The 24,990-nt window shown below is 38.6% G+C and overlaps 2 protein-coding genes and 2 non-coding genes across 4 annotated transcripts; all 4 read right to left on the bottom strand.

Moving 5' to 3' along the window:
• Positions 1–4,456: 4,456 nt before the first annotated feature.
• rpl13 (ribosomal protein L13) lies at positions 4,457–11,570 on the bottom strand. Its single transcript, XM_041785177.1, has 6 exons — positions 11,487–11,570; positions 10,919–11,036; positions 10,103–10,244; positions 6,386–6,559; positions 5,084–5,140; positions 4,457–4,656 (listed from the first exon to the last, which is right to left on the bottom strand). Exons 2-6 carry the CDS (start codon positions 11,020–11,022, stop codon positions 4,498–4,500), a joined length of 636 nt encoding a protein of 211 aa, XP_041641111.1. The 5' UTR covers positions 11,023–11,036; positions 11,487–11,570; the 3' UTR covers positions 4,457–4,497.
• On the bottom strand, positions 4,775–4,853 carry LOC121514990. Its single transcript, XR_005992338.1, has one exon. It is a non-coding gene; the product is annotated as a small nucleolar RNA MBII-202 (small nucleolar RNA).
• Positions 6,674–6,753, bottom strand: LOC121514986. The gene has a single exon (XR_005992337.1). It is a non-coding gene; the product is annotated as a small nucleolar RNA MBII-202 (small nucleolar RNA).
• Positions 11,571–19,160: 7,590 nt separating the features above from the next.
• Positions 19,161–24,545, bottom strand: gcshb (glycine cleavage system protein H (aminomethyl carrier), b). The gene is made up of 5 exons (XM_041788504.1): positions 24,326–24,545; positions 23,093–23,172; positions 19,978–20,041; positions 19,762–19,893; positions 19,161–19,596 (listed from the first exon to the last, which is right to left on the bottom strand). Exons 1-5 carry the CDS (start codon positions 24,474–24,476, stop codon positions 19,499–19,501), a joined length of 525 nt encoding a protein of 174 aa, XP_041644438.1. The 5' UTR covers positions 24,477–24,545; the 3' UTR covers positions 19,161–19,498.
• Positions 24,546–24,990: the final 445 nt, after the last annotated feature.

The raw sequence follows: 24,990 nt of genomic DNA, 5'->3' as shown, positions 1-24,990 counted from the left end.
CAGGAGCTTTAACCTTGGAAATCAGATACATGGCATTGCTGACTGGGATAAAACTCTGGAGTTGTCATAAAATGAGAGAAAAACATAACTGGGAACCATTTCTGCACATTTATTTTTTCAACAAAAAATCAGACCAAAATGGCGTACATCATTTTCAGATTGATCCATCTGCGGCCAGCTGTTTACGCTTTAACTTTAGTAGCTGCCTATTTAAGAGTGAGGTGTCCAACTCGCTGGAAATTTGGACTATGAAAAATTTGAAAGCTTTATAGAACTAGCAGCTTCAGTTGATTAAAACAAACTAAATACAGGCTTTGTAATTAAATAATTACAGGTAATCAGATATATTGATAATTTGGAAAGGTAGCATTACTGGTAAATTTGATAATTATAGTAACATAACAATCTGAAAGGACATGTTTATGAGTGGCATCAAAACTTTTTATTAGCTTAAAAATTTCAAAAGTTGGGTTTCTAATTCAGAATCAAATCCTGCCTTTCTTTTGAATCTTAAAAGAGACTGGTTGCTGCTACTTTTATGTCTTTGCTGGACTAGGGTGATGTTCTACACATGCATGCTTCGTCTCAGAGCTTACATGCTCTATACACTGTGTATCACGGAGCCTTAAGGTTCATTGCGAACTTGAAATCCCTCACTCATCACTGCTTGTTGTATGAACGTTTCAGATGGTCTTCTTTGTCTACACACAGACTAAAACACTGGCATATTCTTATCTACAAGGCTATTCTCAGACTACTGTCTTCTGTCTGTGCCAAGGGTCAGAACAGAACTTGGAATAAAGGCTTTTAAGTTGCTGAATGACTTGCAAAAAGATTGAAACGTAATGATCTGCCCTCACTGAATGCTTTTAAGAGAAAGTTTAATGACTTGGAGGCAGACTCATCTGGCTGCAGATGTTTTGATTAACTTACATGTACATATGGTCGATTTTGGAAAATATTTGTTGCTGAAATCTGTTATCTTGTGTCTCTATATGCATTTTGTCTATGCATCTTGCTCTATGCCTGCTGTTTATGAATGCTCTTTATATCTCTAACTCTGCTGCTGTCTGTTGTGGCCAGTACACTCTTGAAAAGAGATTTTTAATCACACCTGTGATTGTATAAACACAGACTTGATGGCTCATCTACATAAATCAGTGCCCCACATGGGCAGCTTATGTCAAGAAAATGTGAAGAAACCACTAAACGACAGGGATTTATTTAACAAAGTGTCCCCTAAAAAAAAATTGATGTAGTGAGTTGTAATGTTTAGTGAGAGTTGTATTCCTTATTTTCATTATCAGTTATTTTACAGATTTTTTGTTTATGAATATCATTTAGTTATGGATGCCAGAAAATGGAACAATTATTCACTCACAGTTTACCAAGCCTTGAGGTAATTTGTTTAATGATAGTTTTGTCTAACTGACAGTACCTTCTCAAAAAAGTGACCTTAACAAAAATGGGGAACGACGCATATCCTTTTACTTAAAAACCACTGATGCGTGTGCTGTTCCAGAAAGATAACAGACTAATGACAGAATGATTTTCTGTCAATAAATTGATCTAATTGTGCTGGCTCAGGTCAGTCTGGGTTCAGATATACTGACCTTATTAACACAATCCCCTCTTTCTCCTGTTAATGCTCATCAAAGCTGAAGATAGGGGCACTTGCATTGCAAACCATATTGATTTATGTAACACATGAAAGTTTTCATATCATGTTCACCCATGGGACAAAAATCACATCACTGGGAGCAACCTTGGGAGCGTCATAATATTTGGTTAGACATTGGTATCAGACTCAAGGGTGGAAAATGGGTAGGAGGAGGTGGTTCCTTTAGTCCCTGTATCCTGTTATAGTTGTATGAGTGTGAATAGGTAATTGTGTGTATCCTATTGCTGAAGGATGAATAGCATCATCCATTTGAGTTCCCATTTCAGCTGTTTCAATCAACTCTAGTCCAAAAGGACTTGACGGTCCACTCACCTCCATTATCTGAATTATTTATCTGCATTCAGACGGCTGGAACAGAGACAGACACCTAAGGAGACACAGACAAGGACATTTTAGTCTCATCTTAAGCTGATTCCTGCAGTCTGTAAATGTTCATGCTGGGAAAACAGTGTTTGTGATGGCTAGAAAGACTACTTCAAAGCATTTGCACCTGTGGTTTTTCTGCACCTAAAATAGTTTTCAATTTGCTTTACCAGAAATACACAGCATACCCAACATATACAATGTACAGAAACGTCTCTGTTGTTATAGAGGTTACCCATATTAGCATTCTGTTTTGTTTCATGTCTACCTGCATTTATGAAAATCAAAAATTAACTTTACCCCCTCCCCACCCACAGAAGCTGAGAGAGAAATTATCCCACTAGGAAGAGATTTTATTTCTTCCTCTGCTGACCTCCTCCTGCCTCTGGGGTTGTCATTGGCAACAACTTCAACCTGAATTTTACAAACAGAACAAACTGTACAAGTCTTAAGCATTAAAGCCATTCATTAGTGTGAGGCTCTGCACATATTAGCCTTAACTTATGACTTATTTTTATGAAGAAAAAAAGTAAAAGCAAAAATTTAACTGAACCTAATTTAAATTGGCATAAATTTGTTTCTGTCTCAATCTTTCTGTTACTAAAATAAATTTTATAATTGGTGTTTGAAATATGGAGCTGTTTACAAGTTCGATAGTTCTTCTAATACAGGTCACAAATGTCTTACAGGTTTTTATGTGTCCAGTCATGAGCAACATGTTGTACCTCTGGTGCCACCTACTACTTTAATTTAATACTCCGTATGATTTCAGGTTTTACAGCTTCAACATTTCAGTTTGGCATCAATTTACAGCAACCTCAGTGAGAAGAATAAGTTCTTGGCTGTGATATTAACAGCACTCAAAACCTCAAACACTTGAACCTTGTATAACACATGAATGTGGAGTATTTACTGGAATTTCTTCACAGCAGGAAAAGCACAGGTATTTTTGAACAGACTTAACTCCATGCAGCTGATTCAGTTTCATGGTCCAGTTGTCATACATGCTACCTGCTGTCAGAGCTTACAGTGGTGTAGGTACTCAAAAAGACTGCCATCAAAAAAGGTTAATGTATGAGTAGCTTGTTTTTTTTTTTTAAGCAATCAAGTTTATCCATGAACTCAAGGCTGAATTATTCCCAAGTTCCTGAACGCTATTCTAGATCCCTTGAATGTTTACTAAAACTAAACTCATTATGACATTTTTTCAGTGTTTCAATGCATGAGACCATGGTCATGATTACTAACCTTAATTTGCACCCTTGTTAATTCAACACATTTGGTAAATTGTGAACATCTGAATTCAGCTGTCCTGATACCTTAAGAATACCAGGTCTAGTTTAGTCCTGTTTTTGCCCCAGGTCTTCTCTGCATCAAGTCCCAACCCCACTAGACCAGTGTTTCCCAAACTTTATTTCGGGTGACCTACAAGGTACAAGCCATTGTGACCCAACAACTTTTTTGTGTACGTAACTGCTTATCAGTTGCCTTCTGTGTTTTTCTTGGCTGATTGGACTGATGTCTGGTTCTAGCGTGCATAATGTTGATTCAGGACTCAACCTGGTCCTGACCTTACACTTTGGTTTATATGACTGACTTGGGTCTTCAGCGGTTGTCTGGTGTGGAGAAAGGATTTTTTTTTTTATTATTAGTAAAGCATCAATGACTGACTTTTCCATCCAGTGGCTGGTGGGGCCTTGTTTCAGGTTTTACTGTGGTTATTATGGTTTAGTGTGAAAAGGTGAAGCTCGCCATTTAATTGTAATTCATACTGCCCACATGTCACATTAAACACAGCAGCAAAGAAATTCTGAAAACTGTTGGTGACCTCATAAAAAATTTCCTGCAACCCAACCGTGGCCCAGACAGAATGGGTGCTCTTGAGCACACTGGTGTCCATTAAGGCTAGTCTAGGTGTGCCTTGGCAATTTGTACAACCATGCCCAATACCATGATTATAAAAGTATCAAAAAATTGGACTACCTTTTTGAAAATAAACATTTTCTGTTGCATTTCTGGTATTTTCTTACTGCGCCTTTGTTGCATAGGCACTTTTTAATAATTTGGAGTGAAAATTACTTTTAACAGGTACAAAAAGTGTTGGCTTTGCTACAGCAGATTGCTTTCATTAACTGTGAATTAGACTTGTAAAGCTGAAAAGCTGCAAAAAAAATTACATTTTACCATGTATTTGTGTAATTCAGTTGTTCCCAAATGGGGTAGCGTTGTAAATTGGAACAACCATGTATTCTTACTAAAACTATACATCAGATAAAGATAATTTAAGAAAACTCAAAGAGGTGATTTTGCATAGATATGAAGGTGGTGTGCCTTTGGTAAAAAATGTTTGAAAATCACTGCTCTAGACTATTAAAACTGTAAAAGTTCATAATCAGGACATTCTCACATTGATCTTTTTAAACACTTTATTTTGCAAAGTTCTTAGACTGTTTTCACTTCTTCTTCTCCACGTCCTGCTCAGCAGCCTCTTTGGCTCTCTTGGCACGGATGCCGAAAAGACGAGCATTGGCGCGAGCCATACGCAGGCTGGCGAAAGCCTTGAAGTTCTTCTCATCCTCAGAGATAACACGGGCCTTCTCCTTCTTGTGAACCTGGAAGCGAAGAAGACGATTTAGAACACAAACCTTCCAAGTATTGCTGTTTCACACCTCGGCCAAATCCAGTCAATACAATCCACTTTTTTGGATGGACCAGTTTGCTTAAGGCAAGGTTGTAAAAAGCAGTCATCAGAAAAAGGGTTCAGAGTTTCATCAAAAAAAAATTCAGAGATTCCGGAGATGTGTCATCACCTGACTGCTGAGAAAACGTAGTTTTTGGATCCTTAAAACAGTGGTGACAGCTTAAGTGTAAGCGGCTTATGACAATCCAGTAAAGTCAACATTTACTGATGAGCATTTATAAGAACAAAGATCAACTTAAGCTACATTAATTCCCAACAATCTCAAAGACCTACATCTGCATATATGATTGTGAATGTGTTGGTTCTGATTTGATCTTAGAGAAGAAATCACAACTTACAGTTTTGATGGGCATAACAGGACCAGTGAGCTGAGTGGCCATCTTGAGTTCCTCCTCCTGAAAAGAAAAAACGTTTAATATCAAAAAGCAAACAAAAAAAAGTTTCTATGTGAAGTTTGCTGCATGATGGAGAAAATCCATCTATTACAGGGCTGTAAAAAGATTTGGTTCTGAGAAGATGGAAAAAAGTAAAAAGCTGATTAGGGTCTTGGGTTCACTTTCATCCTAGTAATTCACTTCAATAATATTGGCAGTTGTAGTATTAAATCTTAATGAGTCCTGAGTTATTTATGGGCTGCAGGGGATTGAGGGGTCTGATTTTTTTTTTTTGAGTCAGGGTATCCCATCATTGTGCCTCCATTGTTGTTATGCCAAACCATACAGTGGATTGTACATTTGACACTGAATGTCATCAGTGATGTTTTATTAATCAGCTGGATAATCACATTCACAGAAATGTATCTCAAGCTTCATTAGGTCACCTCAAGTCCTACACTTACACCATAATTAATGTAATTAACCAAGGAAATGGTTATTAAAATTTAAAAGATAACCTACGAAGGTATAACGTGTAACAAGACTGCAGTTCACTTAAGTAAAAAATTACTGTCATGTAGTTGGCAGAGTTTAAGATGCATGGATCAATTTAACTGTAAGGCCCCCTCAAAGACAAAATGTCTACATATGGTCTCATTTCACAACCTATGAGCACTAAACTCCTGGTTCAAGTCAGGGGTCATCAAGTTCAGCACAATACCTTTGTAAAAAGGAAAGCACTCGGAGAGCGGAGACCTTCGCCATTAGCCCTATCTCCCAATAGTAAAGAATCCTGTAAAAAAAATCCTGGATCCAGACAGTGACCCGGATCACTCCCAAAATCTAATCAGTTCTTCCTTATGCCATTTCCTGAAAATTTCTTTAAAATCCATCCATACCTTTTTGTTGCTAACTAACAAACAAACCCTGCCTATCACATAACCTCCTTGGCAGAGATAACCAAAAGTTCCCAACCTTTTTTCCACTGAGGTTGGGAACGAATGCAATAAAGCCTACTACAACTTTTGTTGCTTTTTACACAATGTAGTAATAACCCTAAACACTAGAGGGCCCTCTCAATTCAGTATCCCAGGACTCACTCCTACAACAGCTTAAATATTTTAACATTTGTTTTTCATGACTAACCCAACAATAATAAACCCATTAATAATAACATTAATGAAATATGTTTTAACTACTTTAGTCCGTCACAGGCTTAAGATGACATGTTAACTTTTTCATATTCCATACATCTGTGTAACTTACAGTGCTGTCTCCCTTCTTAGGAGCAGAAGCCTTCCTGGGGAACAGGATGAGCTTGGAGCGGTACTCCTTCAGACGTTGTACATTGGCCTGAAGAGATTCTGTGGATCTGTTGCGTCTGCGAGGGTCAACGGAGATGCCAATGGTGCGGGCTGTCTTTTTGTGGATGCCAGCAGCCTGCAACAGAGGATTACACATCAGACTAAAGCAGAGGCCTCTTATTTTGATACAGTTTAGATGCATACAATACTGGTGTTCTATCAGCAATGTTCAGTTTGGTTTTCTGTTACAAGTCACAGAATGCAGTCATCAGAAAAAAGGGTTCAAAGTATTCATCAAGTAAATACAGAGATTCCGGAGTTTTGTCATCATCTGACTGCTGGAAGAAAAACATTCAAGACAGTAATTTTTCAGAGCATGATGACCTGGAAGCAAAGGTACATCATGTGCCAATCTTTTTCTACAGGTGAGACGTCTGCTTAAGATTGAAAGCTAAGGGGTGCAGGTGGCCTAGCGGTTAAAGGCCCGCCCCACGTATGTGGATGGCCTGGGTTCGAATGCGGCCTATGGCCCTTTACCACATCTCTCCCCTGCTCTCGTCCCCGTTTCCAACTCTATCCACTGTCCTCATCTATCAAATAAAGGCACACAAATGCCCAAAAACAAATCTTAAGGGAAAAAAAAAAAAAAAAAAAAAAAAATAGATTGAAAGCTAACAGCACGATATTCAGCTGCATAATCGGACAACATAAAGCATTCTCAACACATTGATACAGGGTTCCTACCCTTTTCAAATCAAATCTTAGACTTAAGACCTTTAAACCGGAGGAAAAAATACCACTTTTGGGCAGCAATAATTAAAGGTGTGTTAGATAATACAGTGTTTATGAAAAGTCAACTGGTAAAGGAAACCATTTTCTGCTTCTAGATACCCAATTGTGATGATTTGTAGAACATTCAATGCCTCTATTGTATCAATTTACCATATAGTGATATTCCCCACATATTTCTTAGCAGGTATGCTGGGCATAATCTAAACCAGGGGTAATCGATTAAAATTCAAAGAGGTCCAGTCAGAGAAAATATATTAAACCAAAGGTCCGGATCATCATCATGTTTAACCTGAGTTAGTGTGATATGTGGATCTGGTGTGATTTCAGGGACTTGTTGCACTGATAAAATATGAAAATTTGTCTACAGCTCACCCGTTTCTGCATCTGTGAATCCCTCCTTTTCGGGCCCTATGAAATCCGTTTTATTTTTTGCCAAATTCCATTTTAATATTTTGGAATTTCATTTTTTTAACCTTTCCACTAATTTTACCATAAAAAAGAGTGCCCTGTTTATGTAAATGAATAAAATGTTCACTACTTAAAAAGAAACAACCTTAAATTTACTGAAAAGGGGCCACATTTGGCCCATGAGCCACAGTTTGGATAACCCTGACATAAAATAGCTAACCAGTGTGACAGTCAGATACTTCCAACAGAAGACACATCCAAGTGTATAATCACATCCTAACTGGTGTTTCTAATGTAAATGAAGAAATCCTTCTGTTCTCTCAAACAGACAGTGATAGTAACTTAACAAGAAGGTCACATTAAAGTTAAATGGATAAAAATAAACCTGTTACCTAAAATTTTCTTTATTCTCACAGTCTGTAACAGTGCATGCAGTTTGATGCTACACTCTGTTTTACTCCTGACTGTACCTTTTCTCTCATCTCCCTCCATCCTCACTATCCATCTGTCTGCTTCATATATTCCATATGTGCCAATACCGATTCCAATATATAGCCTATATAAATTTTTTTTCCTTTTTTTTTTTGAACAATTATTATGTTGGTATAATGTGTGAGGTTACATGAGGCTGTAGTAAACCACCCAGCTCCTCTTTTTAAAAAGCAAAAAAAGCAAAACATACAAAAATGAATTTAATTTAAATGTATTCAAAACAAATTTCTTTGACCTACTACTAAAAAATAAATATCAACATTATCCAAAAAACAACAACTGAGTATAAGTTATAAACAACAATGCTTACCCTAAATAGCATAACTCAAGTAGGTTAAACTACTTTAACAGTTGGTTAAACCTATTACCTATCATTTTTTATGAGCATGGTCTTGAAATCCCTGTCTATAATACTCTTTAATGAACGTCCCACCACTAGAGACCACTGTAGCTTCAGTTAATGGTCACAGCCTTCCTCTCTGACCCTTCACCGGATATAAACAATGAGAAATCTAGCAGTGGCGAAGCTTTTAGCATCTCGTAGGAAGACCGCAGTATGACAGTTTTCCAAAGTAGTAAATGGAAATAAAGTGGTATGTGGGCTGTCGAGGATTAAGCTCAAGTATGACTACTCACCCAAAGTGAAGCGAGGCCAAATATCAAAGCACGTTAATAATCTGCAAAAAGGAACGAAGGCGCTAACTTTCAATGCTAGCCACGCTGTACAGAGTATATCAGGCTAACGTCACACCCACTCTTCTTTGTGTTCTCTCATCTTTAGACTATTTTTGACTATTCTGAATATAGATTTACGTTTAATCGACTAAGCTTATACCACTAAGAATATCCCCAACTAATACTAGCTCAGTTACACACAGACTGTCTGGTGTTAGACGGCGGTGTGTTCATGGTCTACTGCAAACTGTAGGATGGATTTGGATCGGTCACTTGGATCGGCGCCGTCAGTCAGATATCCGATCTATTAATTACGTCCATATCGGACCGGATACCGATATTGGATCGGATCGGTCCCATCCCTACTTTTTATGGCCTTAAATTTCAAAAGTCTAATTAAAGAATTTTTAAGGACCTGCAGAAACCCTGTTCATATCAAAATATTCAACTTATCATTTACCTCATCTTGGCCTGGATATTGATCTAATTAATCTAGAACCCAAATGACAATTTTTTTTTTTTTTTTTGCAAATCCTGATAAATATTACTGACAAAAATGCACTCAATTACTTATTACTACTGGCAAACGATTTCAGCCTGTTAAGTGCTGGCCTAATTCTCTCCCTTTCCATTCAGTATTTGTATAGATTTAAATTAAAGCTCTAGTGAGCTTTAATTTGTGTCAAATTTCAAAGATCACATTTTTCAGGGAATTGCTGTCAAGGTCCCTCAGACAATGTCTGGTACAAAGGCTTAAATCCAATAACCAGTTTCTAAGTTTAGCTCATTGCATACTGACATTTGTTACCTATTAAACAGCAAATGGTATTTAAAATTAAGGGTTCTCATTAAAAAGTGCACACATACACTGTAGCCTGTACAAAGATGCCGTCTGAGCCAACATCTTGTGAAAGGGAGATAAAGGTCAACATATCCTGGGTTGATGCACACCAACATTCACTTAGCCTTCCTCCCACGACAGGAAAGTAGATAGGAGGAAAAGCAAGGTACATTTTGCCAAGAACATCAAGTTTCTGAGTAGTGATTTGTGCTCTACATCTGCTTTTTGGGTGGGATGCACGATTCATCCCACAAAAGGCCAAGTCTTCTTGCTTCACATCCTCCAAAGATGCCAATATTGTTTGACATGGGGATCACCTCGCCAAATGTAAGGTGTATTAAAGTTCTTAGTCATGCCAGAAAACAAATCACAAAAACCAGCTTCCATTTCCAAGACTTTCTAACACTAAAACTTTGAGTCAGGAGTGAGTGAGAATTTTGAAATTACTATCACGCAGATGTGGTACATTACCTTGAGCTCTTCCAGGGTGAAGCCACGTCCAGCACGGACCTTGGTGTGGTACCTGATAGTGGGACACCTGACCTGTGGCCTCAGTGGTCCAGCAACCGGACGGGGTGCGATGCGACGGGCTTTGGCCTGACGAGCCTTTCGCCTAATGACAGAAAACTTCGTTAATCTTGAGTTTCCAAAGCCCCTTTTCAGTCTCAAGAACCATGATTACATTTCCACTGAGTCTCAGCCATACTGGAGACCGTTTTAAACGTTGCAGCTATTGTGGAAAGAGACTGAGTTAACAATTAGCTACATGATGCATGAGCACTACATGTACATCACAGAACGAATTATACAAATCCTGTCTGACTGCAGTCTTGATTGCATATACTTTAGCGCTTCAAACTCCTTAGATGGTAAAATAAAGTAGTGGTTTCAACTGGTCTTGCCTCAGGACTTACCACCAATTCCTTAGAGAGCAATCGGGACCCAAATTTAAACTAATTTGCGATTAATTGTCCAGCCTTACATCCAAGCAAGACTAAATTTGAAATGCCTGAGTTTTCTTGTGGCCAATCAGTTCTTCCTGAAACACGTCACACAAATGTATCTTAACTGACTTAATGTAAACAATGACAAGTTGACTGTACTTTCAATGCATTTTGGTAAACATCTGCTGACGCGTTAGCCTTTGAATCAGATTGATAATCATATTTAGTTGGCTATCTGTGGCAGTAGTTTACAATAAGATGCCCGATCTTGTGTTTTTCATTCATGAGGAGGCTGCGTTAGCCTAAGTTAGCATCACTACTGGCAGCAGCATGCAGCTCTTACCTGCGGATCTTCCTGGCTGGCTGGTTGAACCAGGTACGCACTCTTTTCTGCCAGTCCTTGTGGAAGTGAGGGTTCAGGATCATTCCATTCCTGCTGGGGGCCATGGTTGCCTACTTCCCTGAAGAGACAGCGTGACACACGGACATGAGCAGGCTGACATGCCGGCACATTACAAGGCGACGTGTGAGATGCTAGGCTAACAGGCTAACGAGGTTAGCTGATTTATAGACTGTTCACGTTAAGAGCCCATGTATGTGACTGTTAAAAAGCACGGACATCATGGCGTTTATAAGTACAGTAATTGTCATTTGAATTAACTTCATGAGCACCCGAAGCTTCACAGTTAGCAGTATCGGTAATGCTAGCGGTCACACACCGACACCACTGCTGTCCAGGGCACGAACCTGTTTATCAGGTCAAAAGATAAACCAATACAAATAATAAACACCTTACTAAAAAGATGTGAAAATGCTCTGTTTGATACTTTAGACTCCAGTCACAAAATACCAACAAGTACCGAGGATTAAAGTGGATTCTTGATAAATTTGTAGAGGAAACTATCACATACCTACGAGGGAGGAAAATGGCCGAAAGGAAAAAGGAAGTTGTGTGACGGTGCATTGTGGGATATGTGTCTTTCAGCCAATGGTCGCTCAGACCGACGCACTGAAAACAAGAAGATACATTTTCTTCAGTCTGTGCGTTTATTTTTATTTCTTTGTAACTTTATTCTATTTTATTTTTTACATATGTACCAGGACATATGCGTAGTTTCCACATTAACGCTCCAGAACGCGTAAAGGAGAATTAAATGTTTGTAAGTAAATTAGTTAAGGTGAGTGGCCAAACATTACGAAAAAAATAATAGGGTGACATCAGCTAAATTAACCACTTTTTGGTTAATTGCTTAGAAAACTAAGAAAAGCAATGTATGACACTGGATTGTGTTTTTATAGGTAATAAGGACTGTTTTTATAATTTTTGTGTTGAATTGATGTAATAAAATATAATCGTTTAGGTCTTACAGCTTTTGAAACATCAGCTGTCCCACGTTTTTTGAGATGATCAGTGAACTGCTAAAATGTGCCACTGAAACTGCAAAGCAAAAAAGTCATTTCTCATAAAACAATCTGATTAACTTTAATTTTAAAACACATATAACACGATTTGACATTACATTAAAATAACTTTAAAATAATTTATGAATAATGACATTGGAATGTTAACAATTAATAACGACAACTAGCAATTTTGGAACTGTGTGTTGTGTGAGGGGCTCCTGCATTGGTCTGCAGGGGGACAGCGTTTTGTAGGCAGTCCTGACAAAAGAAGCCGTCATCATCACAGATGCCGTCATCTTCTCCACAGGAAGAAGGAAGTTAGAAGTTAAGTTAACAGGAAGAAGTTAAGCTAATTAACTCCAAACACCTGCAAAGGTTTCCTGAGCCTTTAAATTGTCTCTCAGTCTGGGTCAGTAGGCCACACAATCATGGGTAAGACTACGGACTTGACAGATGTCCAGAAGACAGTTATTGACATCCTCCACAAGGAGGGTACACCACAAAAGGTCATTGCTAAAGAAGCTGGTTGTTCACAGAGTGCTGTATCCAATCATATTCACAGAAAGTTGAGTGGAAGGAAAAAGTGTGGTAGGAAAAGGTGCACCAGCATAAGGGATAACCGCAGCCTTGAGAGGATTGTCAAGCAAAATCCATTCAAGAATTTGAAGGAGCTTCACAAGGAGTGGACTGAGGCTGGAGTCAGTGCATCAAGAGCCACTACGCACAGACAAATCCTTGACATGGGCTACAAATGTCACATTCCTCGTGTCAAGCCACTCCTGAACCAGAGACAACGTCAGAAGCGTCTTACCTGGGCTGTGGAAAAAAAGAACTGAACTGTTGCTCAGTGTTCCAAAGTCCTCTTTTCAGATGAAAGTAAATTTTGCATGTCATTTGGAAATCAAGGTCCCAGAGTCTGGAGGAAGAGTGGAAAGGCACAGAATCCACGTTGCTTGAAGTCCAGTGTGAAGTTTCCACAGTCAGTGATGATTTGGGCTGCCATGGCATCTGCTGGTGTTGGTCCACTGTGTTTTTTGAAGTCCACAGTCAACGCAGCCATCTACCAGGACATTTTAGAGCACTTCATGCTTCCTTCTGCTGACAAGCTTTATGGAGATGCTGATTTCATTTTCCAGCAGGACTTGGCACCTGCCCACACTGCCAAAGGTACCAAAAGCTGGTTCAATGACCATGGTGTTACTGTGCTTGATTGACCAGCAAACTGGCCTGACCTGAACCCCATAGAGAATCTATGGGGTATTGTCAAGAGGAAGATGAGAGACACCAGACCAAACAATGCAGATGACCTGAAGGCTGCTATCAAAGCAACCTGGGCTTCCATTACACCTGAGCAGTGCCACAGGCTGATCGCCTACATGCCACGCTGCATTGATGCAGTAATTCATGCAAAAGGAGGCCCAACCAAGTATTGAGTGCAGAGAAATGAACATACTTTTCAGAAGCCTGACATTTGTTTAAAATATCATTTTTTATTGATCTTATGTAATATTCTAATTTTCTGAGACACTGAATTTTGGGTTTTCTTGTCTGTGAGCCATAATCATCAACATTTCAAGAAATAAAGGCTTGAAATATTTCACTTTATGTGTAATGAGTCTATATAATATATGGGATACACTTTCTGAAATGAGTGCCAAAAAAATTAAACTTTTTCATGATATTCCAATTTTTTGAGATGTACCTGTATGTAGTAAAAAGTGTTTTTTTTATGTACATACATATACATGTTTACAAACAGTAGGTAATCTAACAATACAAATAAAGTGTCAAATAAGTCAATAAAATAGGCTTCAAAATAACAAAAATCTAGAAACATTGGGCTTATTGCTGAAGTATAAAATAATGTATTCATATATTGCTTGGATGTAGAGGTTTAAATGTGCAAGAAAAAGTGAGCCCACTTGTCACAGCTATGGAAGCCTTAATATCAATCATTAATCAGAACTATCTTATCTAAAGTATATTTTAGACTGTTTTTTTCCCTCTTTTTTTATGTTTAGCTCTTATATTTTCTCTGCTTGAGAAATATAAGAACAGCTTCCCAAAATGTTATTTATTTTACCATCAGTTTAACTTCTTATTTATTCAACCAAACAAGATTCATTCTGTTATACACAACATACTGGCATAATATGTGTTACTAAAGTCTGTGCTAATTTTACTGCCTATAAGAACAGATTGTTATGGCTGTTGCTAATTGGACTTGCATGTTGCTGTCCTTTTTTGTAAGCTGCTAAAGTTTGATACAGTATGTTTTTCTAACCATAGTCAGAGATGACGTTTTTACAGTGGCCACTAGATGAAGCCCTAGCACCTCACATAGTCTAGATAGTGATTATCAACAGGCTTGGCTATAGCTTCTTAAGATTGTCTTGTAGTAGTCTGGCAACAAACAAGAAACAACTACAACATCTTTAACTGACAGCATGGATGTTCAATAACCGTATGGCAGCAGAATGAAGCTTGAGTTTTTTGCTGTCTTGGGGAACAACCAGACAAACTTTCAAATGGATTATTTCTGTGTTAAGTGCTAATCTTGAAAGTCTGAGAACAGTTATGTGTTTACTGTGCCCTTTGATTACCATGTTTGACACAGAGCTCAATAATACCATCATAAAGGAACTGTACCCTGAGACCCCAGAGTCTGGTTCTGTTATGGAGTTTTTGGCGTCCTTTAGAGCAGGGGTTCTCAAGCTTTTCACCCCAGGACCCCCAAAATAAAGGTGCCAGAGGCCAGGGACCCCCATGGTACCTAAAGGTGGTTGAAGCTTAGTTGAACACAGTTGTGCACTTTCAAGAATAGTCATGTGCAGATTCACACTTTCTCAGTGTCACCCAAGGGGGTCCTGACCCCAGTGTTGGTTCTTAACTGGTTAACCCCCTCAGGACCTACCACTACCTACTTATGAGGAATTGCAATCCAAATTTCCAAACATTTTGAACCGCAGAAAGTTATTTTAGTAATTTCTTGAAGAATTATTTTATCATCTTGATGAACCCAGCTTTGCTATTCAAAGAAAAGAATAACGATGAGTCAAAATCTCGAGGAAAAAAATGAGATTTACTTATCACAATAATAATTGAAATACATTTTATGGATGAACGTCCACTTAGGATCTCCATACATCACAGACTTTTTGTTACACTATTACTGTATTTTTTAAATCATTTTTATGAGGCACATATTTGTGACCTGCAGTCCACTGCAGAAATAAAAGAAAAATGTTTCCCCCTCGTACTCCTGATCTCAGTCCCGTGACAAAGAGAAAGGATATTAAAAGAAAGGTATTTGAAAATAGCTTAATAACTAAATGTTGAGTGCATTTACAAGTCTGTGCATGTGGGCCCACTGCCATTATCCAAACATAAAGCAGCATTAAAGAAGAAAAACCTTCAAGTGAGAAAAGAAAAAGCATTCATCATCACTTTTACTGTGTTCAGGTCAGAATAACCTCAGTGGTGACAGTGAAAGGACTTAAAACCATCAGAAAATAAACTGCTGGTACCTCTAGATAGAATCATCAGACAATGTTATGGATGACTTCAACTAAATGTGCAACAGACAAATAAAGTTCAACACATTCAACAGTTTTTAGCCAATGAATCCTTGATATTGCAAATGTAATATGAATCGTCTAAACACAGACTTAATTTCTTTCACCTTGTAGTTGCCAGGATACTATATATGATCATATTTGAAGGCTTCATTTTTAAATGCTTTAAAGGATTTGAGTATGCAGAAGTGGAGGAGAGTCAAGTGAAAAAAGGATATTACTTTACCAATACATATGCAGTATTTGAATGGAAGCCTTGTAATTGGATTTATAATTGATATCAGCAAACAAGTATTTTAAAACAAAGATCACATGATAGCAAGAATGTATGCTAGAAAAGGGGAGAAAATGTTTTCATGTAAGTCACTTTAACCACTCAAGATAGTATTTCAATTGGTTCAAACTGAGAATTCAAATTCAAATAACTCACATTCATTATCAGCCTGAGAGTGCAAATTTTTGTTCAGTTGCTGATTCTAAAAACAGAGCTTCATTAATCATTGAACAACTAGTTGCTGCAATCTCTGCCTATCTTCACCTGAGGGCGAAGGTCAAGGTGTGTGGGACAATAATGAGAAAAAGAAAGCATGTTCTGTCAACAAATGTACAGCAAAATGATATGAACAGTCTACATCTTAAAACATGTCATTAATTGTGCAGATCACTTTTATATCCTCATTGTTGCCTTTTGATTCAGTGTTGTATTGAAACTAAAACCATTGTATCACTTTCTTGTATCTTTTGTAGCAGCCAAGAACATCGCTTTAATCCATGACACTCTTATAAATGAGAGCCTTAATCTCAATGAGGTTTTTTCCTTGTTAAATAAATTCAAATTAAGCAAAATTAATTCAAATTAGAGATAATACTAACAAAAGCTTGTACATATCTAAATCGTAACCCCGAAATGCCTGTTGTATATTTGATACATACTTTTATGATACCTCTATCTAATAAATATGCTCAACAAATCATTAAAAAAAACTTATGAATACAATCTGATAAATGATAAAAAAGCCCTCAAGTGGATTATCAGTTACCAAAAACACCTAATGAATGAAATGAGATACTAAAAATATATTTGTTAAATTTTATGGAAATCTGGATTTTTTTGAATTTCAGTAGAAAGTTAAATAAACATTTCAGTTCCAAAAAATGAGAAATTTCTGGCTATTGTTTGTGTTTTTTTGGGCTTTAGGGGTTAATTTTGATACTTTGCAAGTTTGTGTTTTTTATTTCATGCTTATTTCCTGTACATTGAGAGGAAAGCTAACCTGAGTCAAATTCCTTGTTGCTTAAGCCAATAAATCTGATTCTGTGTTCCCAAAAAGGAACAACCCAGGGACCCTAATGACTACAAGCCCATTGCTCTTACCTCACACATAATGAAGACCTTGGAAAGGTTGGTCCTTGCTGACATCAGGCCTTGGGCTAGCACATACATGGACCCCTTACAGTTTGCTTATCAGTCCAACATTGGTGTATATGACGCCCTAATCTGCATGCTCCAAAGAGCCCACACACACCTGGACAATGCTGATGCAAGAGTGAGGATCATGTTCTTTGATTTTTCAAGCACTTTTAATACAATCCAGCCAGTGCTGCTTGGAGAAAAGATGAAGAGCATGCACATGGATCCAGCATTTGTATCCTGGGTGATTAACTACCTCTCAGATCGACCACAATATGTGTGTCTCCAAAACTGTGTGTCCAGGACAGTCCTGAGCAGTACAGGGGCCCCACAAGGAACAGTACTATCTCCTTTCCTGTTTGCTCTCTTCACATCAGACTTTCAGTACAATTCTTACAGCTGCTTCATGCAAAATTTTTGGACAATTCAGCGGTGGTTGGCTGCATTCAGGGAGGGTGTGAGCAGGAGTATGGGGGGGTGGTCAAGGACTTTGTCAACTGGTGCAGTGAAAACCATCTATAGCTCAATGTTTCAAAGACAAAAGAAATGGTTGTGGACTTCAGGAGTAGGAGGGCTGAGCCTCACCCAGTCACCATCAACAGCACATCAGTGGAGCTGGTCTCCAACTACAAGTACCTGGGAGTACAGCTGGACAACAAGCTGGACTGGTCCAGCCACATAAACACTCTGTACAAGTAGGGTCAGAGCAGGTTATACTTCCTGAGGAGGCTACGCTCTTTTAACATCTCAAAACCTCTGTTGTGCACCTTTTATAAGACTGTTGTGGCCAGTGCTCTTTTCTTTGGGGTGGTCTGCTGGGGGGAGGCTTCTCGCTCGGCTGACAAGAACAGAGTCAACAAACTGGTAAGAAAAGCAGGCTCCATCATCGGAGCCCAGCAGGACAAAATTGAGCAAGTGACTGAGGTGAGAATGCTCAATAAACTGTACTCAATAATAAACAACCTGTCACACCCACTCCACGCTCTTGGGGTGTTTCGACAGAGAACCTTCAGTCACAGGCTGATCCCCCCAAGGTGCAAGACTGAACACTACCAGAAGTCTTTTCTGCCAGCAGCCATAAGACTTTTTAATGTGAAGTAGCATCCTTTCTGTGTGCTACTATACTATACTATAATTATTGTATACATGGTTTTTAAGGTGTTTATAGGTTTGACATTTTTCAAATAGTTTAGCTACGTCTCTTGACCTTTTTATCACTGTATTACAGAAAGCTCTGTTTGCACACCGCGCTATTTGCACTGTAGGATTTTATTATATGGTGTATATGTGTTTGTGCAAGAATGTATGCATGGATGTATGTGTTTGAATGTGTGCGTGTGTGTAGGCTACTTTTATTTATGAATATATTTCAGTACATGCATTTATGTGTTTCTGTGATGATGGGCTATCTGAATGTTTTTGCTGCTGTAACAAAAGCAATTTCCTGGAAAAAGATTAATAAAGTCTCTGATTTCAAGCCCACTCTGACACCAGGAATACACCTCACTATGCACGCTGGCTCCTCTAGTCTCAGGAATACAGCTCACTCATGTCATATGCACATTTGCACTAATTAGCCTATTAACTGTAACTTAAATTACTGAGATAAAATACCTCACCTGATATGCATATTAGCACTAAAAGATTATGCATTGATGTAAATCACTGTGGTAAAAATGCCTCATCTCACATCTGTATTTGTACCAATTAACCTATTATCATACTAATTAGTAATGTAATCTATGTATATCTATATCTGTAGTCAGATTTTGAAGTAATTAGAAGTAGAAAGAGTAAAAAAATTACTTCAGCTCAATCAATGCTTATAGAAACACAACAGAGCAACAGCACAAAGAGGAAGGGATGTAGTACGCTCACTGTACGTCAGCCATATCAGTGGATGGTGACGTATGGGGGAGCAAACTGAAGCGCAACACAGCAATTTTGGATTATAATACAATATCTATACATATTTATGACTTTTTCATGGTTCCAGTTTCAAACCAGTATACCCAAGAAGTCCTCTGAGAGGAATCAATGACAATTGGAGCAACAGGGAGGTTTGCAAATGGAGACAGACAGACAGACAGACCGACAGCTCTCCAATTATAGTGGTAAGATATGTAAATATGCTGGAGTCACAGTTGTAAAAGGGTTTTTTTTATGAAGAAAATACTCACAGGGATGTCCCATCAAACTGTATAACCAGGTTTTATTAAATGAACGTGATATGGCACTTACAAACAATCAGTTTCTGGTCTTTACCACATCTGTACACATTAGAATATGGAGCAAGTACCAGAAAAAGTACCCAATATCTATGACAGATCATGAGTTTGAGAGCCCTTTTAGGTTGGCTGGTGGCTAAACAGAATCCTACCCTGATTGGAAGATGTTAAAGACTATTTAATTTCCAGTATCAAAATAAATACCACAGATAAGAAAAGGAGTCACACCAGATGTTAGTAACTCTGCCTGCTAATGTTGTTTGTAATTACAGTACAAAACAGTACAGTAGAGGGAATTTATCGAGCTATTCTTCAAGTGACTTCAGAAATGTATCATATGCAGCTTGATCCATGAGACCATCGAGTTCTTCAGGCTTTTCAATCGTCATCTTGATTAGCCACCCTGAAAACATGGCATCATACATTAAAAAGAAATGTACATGTTTAAAATTTAAGCATTTTTCCATCAGTCTTCTACTCGTCTGTCTTAACAACAAGCCTACTGGCAGGACTTCCCTGAAATAGCAAATGTGCTGATAAAGAACAGCAGTGACTGCGAGGAGCTTACCATCTGCATAGCAGGATTTATTCACAAGACCAGGATTCTCTGCCAACTCTGTGTTGATCTCAGTCACCTCTCCTGTCAGTGGTGAGTAAAGCTCGCTGGCTGCCTTTACGCTTTCCAAGGCCCCAAACTCCTCTACAACACACAAGTCATAGAAGTTTCTCATTACACTGCATGACCAAATAACATACAAAAATCCGCTGTGTCCCAGGAGTTTACCCATTTGTTCAAGTCTTTGGCCAATTTCAGGGAGTCCACAGTAGACCACATCTCCTAATGCTTCCTGCATAAAAGAAAAAAAAGGCATGAATTTAATATCTCTGTTGTTATAATGAAGTTATTAGTATGAACGATGCTTGACTCAGTACCACTGTGTTTTATTATTTCCTTTTTCTGTCTCTAACTCTCGACTACAGGCCGATTTGGAACTAATATCGTATTTGTAGGTACTACTTTATGAAATACCAATGTGGTGCTCAAGGGAGCACTGAAGCAAAGAGCAGAACTATGATAACTACAGTACTATGACTGCAGTATGTGCAACTAATTTAAGATACACAGTAGTTTACTTTGATACTACTATGAAGAAGCATTCAGTGCTTAGTCAGCACAATGGTGAAGGTCTGTCACACTACAACGACACATTTTTAATATAAATAACTGCATAATTTCAGAAAAGTATTACTAAGTTCTAGAGTCTATATAGTTGCATTTATAAAAAAAAAAAGTTAATTACAGAATCACAGGTAATAACTGCCTGCCTGATCAATACTTTCAAAAGAGAGATACCATTCAACATATTAATGTGTTTCAGATGCAAACTTTTCAGTGAAGTGATACCAACTAAACTGAGATGTACTAAGATAAGATGTTAGTTAAGGCTTGTATCAGTTGACAATCAAGATAATTTGCTTTTGTACAGTCCTGAGTGTCAACAACTTGTACAATTAAGAACTTTAAATATATATGTATTTGTTACAGCTCAGGTTAAACTTTAAGTTATATATATGGTGGTATAGTAGTGTCTGCAGAAGTGGGTGTACTCTTACCACAATGGCCCATCCTGCAAAGGATAACCACCCTGTGATTCATGTCTTAAACAAAGACATGTAAGAAAATGTAGTTCACTCAAAATGGGCTTTTAGTATTTCCACACTGGCACTAAAGGCCAATCCCATTTCTACCCCTTAGCCCTTCCCCTTCGTCTACCCCTTCCCCTTGCCCCTTGAAACAGAATGGTTCACCATCACACATTGCCGATAAACAGGTGCGTCATCGGAGGTGACCAGAAAACTTCGACCGTCTCGTTCATACTGCGTTGATCTTCTCCACTTATTTATACAATAAATAACCCTCGTTTACACGTGTAGATACCAAAAATACAATACACTTAAATCCTCAGTGGCTAAAGATTCAATTGAGAGAAAATACAACCGTTGTGTTTTCTATAATCATTATGCCGAAAATATTTTTTAATTTATGTGCCTCCTTGGTAGTCTGTTGTGCCATATTGCAATTGAACAAAGTGCATGGAGGGGAAATTCATCATACCCCTCGGTTTCAAGTGTGGTCCTAAAAAATCTTCATTTCAAGGGCTATGTAGCCCTTAGCCCTACCCCTCTATTCAAAAGAGAATTGGGACATCACCTTACCTGACGTGAACGTGCAAAACCTAGGGGTAGGGCTAAGAAAAGGGCTTAGGGGTAGAAATGTGATTCACCCTTAACCTCCTCTGCCTGCAAGAAGAAAGGATTGTTATGAAATAAATAGCCAATGGAGAGAAGATTTTACCATCACTGCTGGCCCAGAGACTACAGGCTGAGAAAACTACATGATTGTACTTTCTGAGAGAACTGTTCCATATTCCTCAGCAGTGCTGGAGGTAATGTGTTACATAGGAATGCAGTAGTGTACACACATTACTTTTTGTTGCCTTTCTATCCTAGGAGATGGGATCTTGAACTGAACATACTCAATAGTGTCAGGAAAATAAGTGGGTATACTCTGTATACCCATGTATACCCTGCACCTCACTGGTTATATGTTAAGTTATATCTGTTGTATTGTATCTAGTGTGAACTGTCTCAGGATGTTTCATTCATATGGTTTGCCAAATTGAATCACAGGAAGCTACATGATGAGCATTGTTGAAGTACAATTTTGCTAACCTGACAAGCCAGATGGATTGTTTTACACATCCATCTGGAAATGTTTGAGAAAAGGCAGAGGCTTTGAAAAAAAAACTCAGAGTGTGATTGGGTGAACGTTCTGTCTGTCACATCTCTACAGGCCAATCAGAGCTACAAAACACGTGACGTAGCCACTATCGAGCCGCGCATGTGCAGCTACTGAGGAATAACGCAAAACATGGCAACTACAGACATGTAAGTACTCGACCTCTGTCGTTTCTGAAAAGAAAACAACTCACTGCTGTTTTTTTGTTCATCTCTTGACAAAGAAATGTTGTCAAGTTCTGATAAACTGGCGCTTTAGCAGCATCCACACTAATCTCTTCCGCCATAACTGCACCAGCTCTTGCTGCTGCTTGTTTACGTCACGACTCTGCTGTGCCTGAAAGTACTGCCCCTCGTCGCTGATTGGTCCTGTCACTTTCTAACCGGGCCCAAATGGTTCAGATGGGAGCTTTGCAAGATGGATTTGCCAGTGAAAAACATGGAAACGGGTGTATCCATCTGCTTTGTTAGGTTACAATTTTGCTAAAATGCAAAGCTCATTGTGAGCAACTCTAAGACCAATCAGTGTTTATTTGATGGTGAATGTGAATTTAAATAGCAAGATGAAGAAACAGAATAAACGCTTAAAAAGGCACTTTTTGTGTGCAGATATAAAGTTTGGAGTTCCTGAAAGAAAATGGTCCTCAGCAGACAGTTGTTCAGTGTTTTTTCATCATCAATTTGTTTTACACTAACCTCCACAGCGCTGCAATAATTTGACAAGTCAGCACATGAGATAAAATAGTCAAATCCTGGTTCTGATTACAGTGGCAAGACAAACTGAAAAACAATGACTCTGACAGTTTCACTGAAAGCTGCAAAAGGCAAAAATCCTCTGCCATAGTGTAAAGTTCTGTATTTCTTTGTGTCTGTCCTTGAGAGTTCTGCAGACTGTTGCATTTCGGTAGTAATCAATTGTCTGGAGCAATAGTCATAAAAGAGTGAATTATCCTGCTGTAGTAAAGCCGCTGCTGTTTAGGACAAAGTACAGTACTGAACAGCTCACATTTACATCTCAGTTTTATCAGATTGCCATCATTAAACCTCTGAACCAAGTGCGTTGTAAATCAAAGATTAGTTAAGAAAGAGCAACAACCTACCTGAGCATAACTGCTGATACCAACTGTGCCAATTCCTCCCTCCACTTGCACCCACTCATGCTTATCTGTGAACTTCAGGGCTGTGGAAAGAACAAAGGAAATGTTAGTCTGCACCAGATTAATCAGTGTGATTGTACTATCAATGACATGAACCCCATGATGAAAAAAACTCTGAGGGGAATCTTTTTAAATGAACTGTGGGAAGCCCAAGAGCTACAAATGGCATTATTTAGATGACGAATGAGTGCTTTCCTGTACTTTGGACCAAAGCTAAAAAGTAGGCAGGCCACACACAATGTAGGGCAAAATAAAAACGAACAACCGCTGATTAGTGACTGCAATCAGACAGAACACTGATTCATTAAAGTAAGAAATTTATTCTGGTTGCCTTTTTCATCACATGGACTCTTGGTCAACCAATATTTTGCTGAGTCAGATCAATAGTTTAAAAAAACAAGAGTAAGAGCCTTTTGATGTCATGCTGTCTTCTTTGCTACTCCCTGAGGGAAGAATCACACTGCCTCAACAATTTCCAGTGTTGCTGTCAGACCATGCAGAAAAATACAGGATTGAACCAGATCGCGAACTGTGCAAGATCCTGCTGTAGCATGGCTCAGTAGAGCTGTGGCTGTCACAGAGGACTAAATATTCTTTCATGAAAGAGCTGGCTAAACATTTATTCAGTTATAAGATGTCCAAGGGCTTTTCAAAAGCTTCCACAAATCAAGAAAAATAGTTTTACTAAGGTTTAGAAATGAATGAAAGTCAAAACTTCAATGAAAATATATTTTTCTGAAATTTCAGGCAACGTGTACAAATACAAACTAATCTCTTGACAGTTTGTGGCACAAACAGGATTCCGGGTGACTTTTTTGATAGGTTACCAGTTGGTGCACGAGACACTGATAATTTGCTGCTTACGGGTATCAATTACATCAGAATTTGGAGTTCGTGTCCCTTTAGTGACATCTAAAGGAAAAAGCCCTTGATGTAACCAAGCCCACATGTGTTTGCTGATGACTGTACCCTTTTCTTTTCACTAATTCGGCAACTTTCTAGAGAAAAACAAATTTTCAGGGCGGCATTCCTCCTCCTCGCTGTGGGAAAGTGACACCAGCTGCGTGAGGGTTTTCGTCCATTAGAGACGGACAGGAATGTGTGACCAGCCCGCATGTCGTAGTGTCCCAATACAGCTACTTAGTGCAGTTGTTATTCGGGTGAATATCTTTTTACCTGTGGACAGGGCCGAGCTCGTGCTCAGTGTCCGCGGAGAGCCGCTCCTCCACAGCAGCCGAGCCGCTGAAACCTGCGCTGCCGACGAGAGCTGAGGGAGCCTGGGGGAAAAGTTTGCGGAGAGGCACCGCAGCGCTACCCTCATCGCCATCTTCACTCCGTGTATGTGGACTCTTTAATGGACTGCTGCACATACAATTGACGGCGGGAGCGCGCACCATCCCACTTTGTACAGGCTCGCGCCATGAGGGGAGGAGAGAAGGGGGCACAAGTTCAGCTGTTTTGTTAAACCATGTGTGCAGGGTCGAATCTGTTATAACTGACACTAAGTTAAAGTATCAGAACTGTTGAGTAAAAACCATGCAGCCACAATCAGTATCAAAGTCGTTCATTGCAACAACGTATAAAGGCACACGAGACTATTATTAGGGGTTAATATCATGTTATACTAGGTATTTTACGTAGGCTACGTTCACACTGCAGTAAAAAGTGACCAAATCTGATTTTTGCTCTCATGTGGCTCCAGTGCAGATAAGGCTTCAATAATTAAGACTATTACATGCATAATTAAGCTGTTTAATCTTTAAAAAGGGATAAAACATATTTTGTCTACATATTAGTCTAAATTTTGAAAGCTATTTTTAATTTTAGTCTTAGTCGTAGTC

Source organism: Cheilinus undulatus, linkage group 1 (assembly GCF_018320785.1).
Source record: "Cheilinus undulatus linkage group 1, ASM1832078v1, whole genome shotgun sequence".
NCBI lineage: Eukaryota > Metazoa > Chordata > Actinopteri > Labriformes > Labridae > Cheilinus > Cheilinus undulatus.
This window is presented reverse-complemented; position numbering and strand designations above follow the sequence as displayed.

Coding starts and splice junctions, on each gene's coding strand:
- rpl13 (XM_041785177.1), bottom strand. CDS start 11,022: ATGGCCCCCAGCAGGAATGGAATGATCCTGAACCCTCACTTCCACAAG. Junction 6,560..10,102: donor TCACCCTGGAAGAGCTCAAG/GTAATGTACCAC, acceptor CCTCTGTTGCAG/GCTGCTGGCATCCACAAAAA. Junction 5,141..6,385: donor CTAAGAAGGGAGACAGCACT/GTAAGTTACACA, acceptor TTTTCTTTTCAG/GAGGAGGAACTCAAGATGGC.
- gcshb (XM_041788504.1), bottom strand. CDS start 24,476: ATGGCGATGAGGGTAGCGCTGCGGTGCCTCTCCGCAAACTTTTCCCCC. Junction 23,173..24,325: donor GAGCTCGGCCCTGTCCACAG/GTAAAAAGATAT, acceptor TTCTTTCCACAG/CCCTGAAGTTCACAGATAAG. Junction 19,597..19,761: donor TAAATCCTGCTATGCAGATG/GTAAGCTCCTCG, acceptor CCATGTTTTCAG/GGTGGCTAATCAAGATGACG.